General features: G+C 69.3%; 1 protein-coding gene across 1 annotated transcript in view; it reads left to right on the top strand.

The window, feature by feature from the left end:
• Positions 1–2,578: 2,578 nt before the first annotated feature.
• Positions 2,579–2,673, top strand: part of CATSPER4 (cation channel sperm associated 4) — a 25,216-nt gene continuing 25,121 nt past the window's right edge. The window contains exon 1 of the mRNA XM_085315739.1: positions 2,579–2,662. Within this exon, the coding sequence (XP_085171865.1) occupies positions 2,579–2,662 (84 nt within the window). The remainder of the gene's footprint in view (positions 2,663–2,673) is intronic.

The following is a 2,673-nucleotide window of genomic DNA, read 5'->3' as shown; positions in this document are numbered from 1 at the left end:
CCTGGCCGGGGGGGGGGAGGCCTCGGGGCGGTCGGGGGCTGCCCTGGCGTGAACCTCTCCTTGCACCCGTCTCCCCGCAGGCATGGGGTGCTTCTGGGGAGCGGAGCAGCTCTTCTGGAAGACACCGGGGGTCTTCTCCACCCAAGTGGGCTTCGCGGGAGGCTTCACCCCCAACCCCACCTACGAAGAGGTCCGCTCAGGTAGCCATCGGCTCCTCTCCTCCCGCGCAGCGCCGGGGACCCCCGAGTGCTCCTGCACGCCCCGGGGCGGGAGATCACCCGTCCGGGCACCGCGGGGGCAGAGGGCTCAGGGGACTGAACCTGCCAACCTTCAGCCCTGCCAGCGGCACGAGCGGGCTGCGGAGCCGCATGCAGCCACGTCCCGGGGACGTCGCCGGGCTGCGTTAAGCCCTYGGCGGCCCCCAGGAGTCTTGCAAAGGAGGCTACAAGGCGCCGCTGGGTTGCACGGGGCCCCGGGGCAGAGCGGGGCCCGTGGCGGGCGGCAGCGGGGCGGACGCTGAGCGGTGCACGGTCGCTGCCTTGCCACGGTCCAGCCCTTGCTGGGTCCCAGCGCCAGCGTTCGCTGCAAGGCCGGGAGCGGGCGGCCGGGTGGGATTTTTTTTTGGGGGGGGGGGCCAGCACGGGTGCGACACCAGGCCCCGCGGCCCCCACCTCGCACTGATCCGCTTGGAGCCGGCTTAGGCTGTGGCGGCAGACGGGGAGGCTGCAGCAGGCTGCCAGCCCCCCCCCGGGCGGCTGCGTTTCCTCCGCCCCCGGGCGCCCGGCTCAGCTCCGCGGGTCCCGGCGTTGGGTCCGTGCCTCGGGTTCGCTCCCAGAGTGTGGCAGGACCCCGCTCCCGTGGGATGCCCTCCGGTGCGGTCATGTGCTGATCCCCCCCTCCCTTTACCCCCATCCCAGCCCCCCAAGTCTCCCCCAGCCTGGACAGGCGGCTGCCTGGCTTATCTGCAGAAACGTTTTGCACGGGGCGCTGCGGAGGATTAGCCGTCTGCAAGAAAAATTATCCGTGGCTGCTGTCTCCAGCCGGGGATTTAACACGAAGCGGAGGGGGAGCAGGCAGGGGGGGAGGCGTATGGGAGCTCCTGGGGTGCCAGAGCCCCTCCGGGAGACCCTGGGCCCCCTCCATGCAACCCTTACCAACGCTCCTGGTTTTTTGCACGAGTGTCACGTCTTTGCCAGTGGGCGCAGGGCTCGCTCTCGCCCCGCAGGGCTGACCGGGCACGCGGAGGTGGTCAGGGTTGTCTTTGATCCCCGGAAGATCAGCTACGAGGAGCTGCTCAAGGTCTTCTGGGAGAACCACGACCCCACGCAAGGTAGGGCCGAACCGCGGGGCCGGACGGCGGCGACACGTCCCGGCTCAGCCCCGGGGGCTGCCCCAGAGCCCTGCCCGGGCGCTGGCCCCAGGGGCCGTCACGTCTCCGTCCCTTGGTGCTCTGTGCAGGGGCTCCTAGAGACCCAGGGCTCCCTTATTGCCCCCGGACCCCCGATCCTGGCTCCCCACAAGCCACGAAGGGCAGGATGGGGAAACYGAGGCACGGGGAAGGGCACAAACCTGGGGCTGGGGGGTGCAGAGCTGAGGCAGGATTAAGCCCCAGATATCCCAGCGCACACCCTCATGCTGCCCCTCTGCAGCTGTGCCCCCCCCCCTGTGCCTCAGTCCCCCCCCGAAGGGTGGTTGTTGCCTCCCGGCAGGATCGGGCTCGGCGGGTGCCCATCACCCCCTCCCGGGTGCTTTTCCTCCCCAGGCATGAGGCAGCAGGAGGACGTGGGCACCCAGTACCGATCTGTCATCTACACCCTGGGCCCCGAGCAGGGCGAAGCCGCCCGCCGGAGCATGGCAGCTTACCAGGAGGTAGGGAGGGGGGCACAGACCCTGATCTGGGGRCAGCAGGACCCTCACTGGGACTTTTTACTGGGGTGAAGGGAGCAGGTTTTGCCCTGGCCCAGTTTGTCTGGGGCAAAAGCAATAGGGCACCTGTTACCCCAAAGGAGCAGGCACCTCATGGGGGGCTGTATGGGGATGCAGGGTRAGGAGCCCCCCACCCCCTTGCAGCCCTGCCCAGCATCACCCCAATGTGGGTGCCGGGGGTCCAGGCGCCTCCTCCCCTCTGCCYGCTCCTAGGAGCTGAGCAAGCRGCAGCGGGGGGCCATCACCACCGCYGTCGAGCCGGCCGGCGACTTCTTCTACGCCGAGGACCGCCACCAGCAGTACCTGCACAAGGTGCCCGCCGCCTCCTGCAGCCTCAAGGGCACCGGCGTCACCTGCCCCATCGTCCCATGATGCCACCAGAGCCCTTGGCCTTGGCTCTTCCTTGCCTTCCTCTTCCTCGCTACCTCTCTCCCAGGGGTGGAGGAGGGCTCCCACACCGGCCTGCAGGCACCTCCCATGGCCCGTGGCCACCTCCAYGTCCCCGGGGATGGTGGTGCTGGCTTGTCCCCTCGCCTGTGCTACCCTGTTTCACCCAGGCACAATTAAAGCTGTGTTTCCCCCCACCCTGTCCTGTCCGGTTCCATGGATGTAGCCATGGGGACAGCAGGGGCACCCTGGTGGGGCTTGGGCCATGACAGGGACCGTGGTGCGCTGGGGGCTGGTGGTCCCTGTGGCACTGGGGCTGGTGGTCCAGGAGGCTGGTAGGACACAGGGGGTTGGTGGCCT

The sequence above is a fragment of the Rhea americana genome, unplaced genomic scaffold (genome assembly GCF_003343005.1).
Source record: "Rhea americana isolate MKP2758 unplaced genomic scaffold, rheAme1 scaffold_439, whole genome shotgun sequence".
NCBI lineage: Eukaryota > Metazoa > Chordata > Aves > Rheiformes > Rheidae > Rhea > Rhea americana.
Note: the sequence above shows the minus strand (reverse complement) of the source record. Positions and strands in the feature narration are given on the sequence as shown.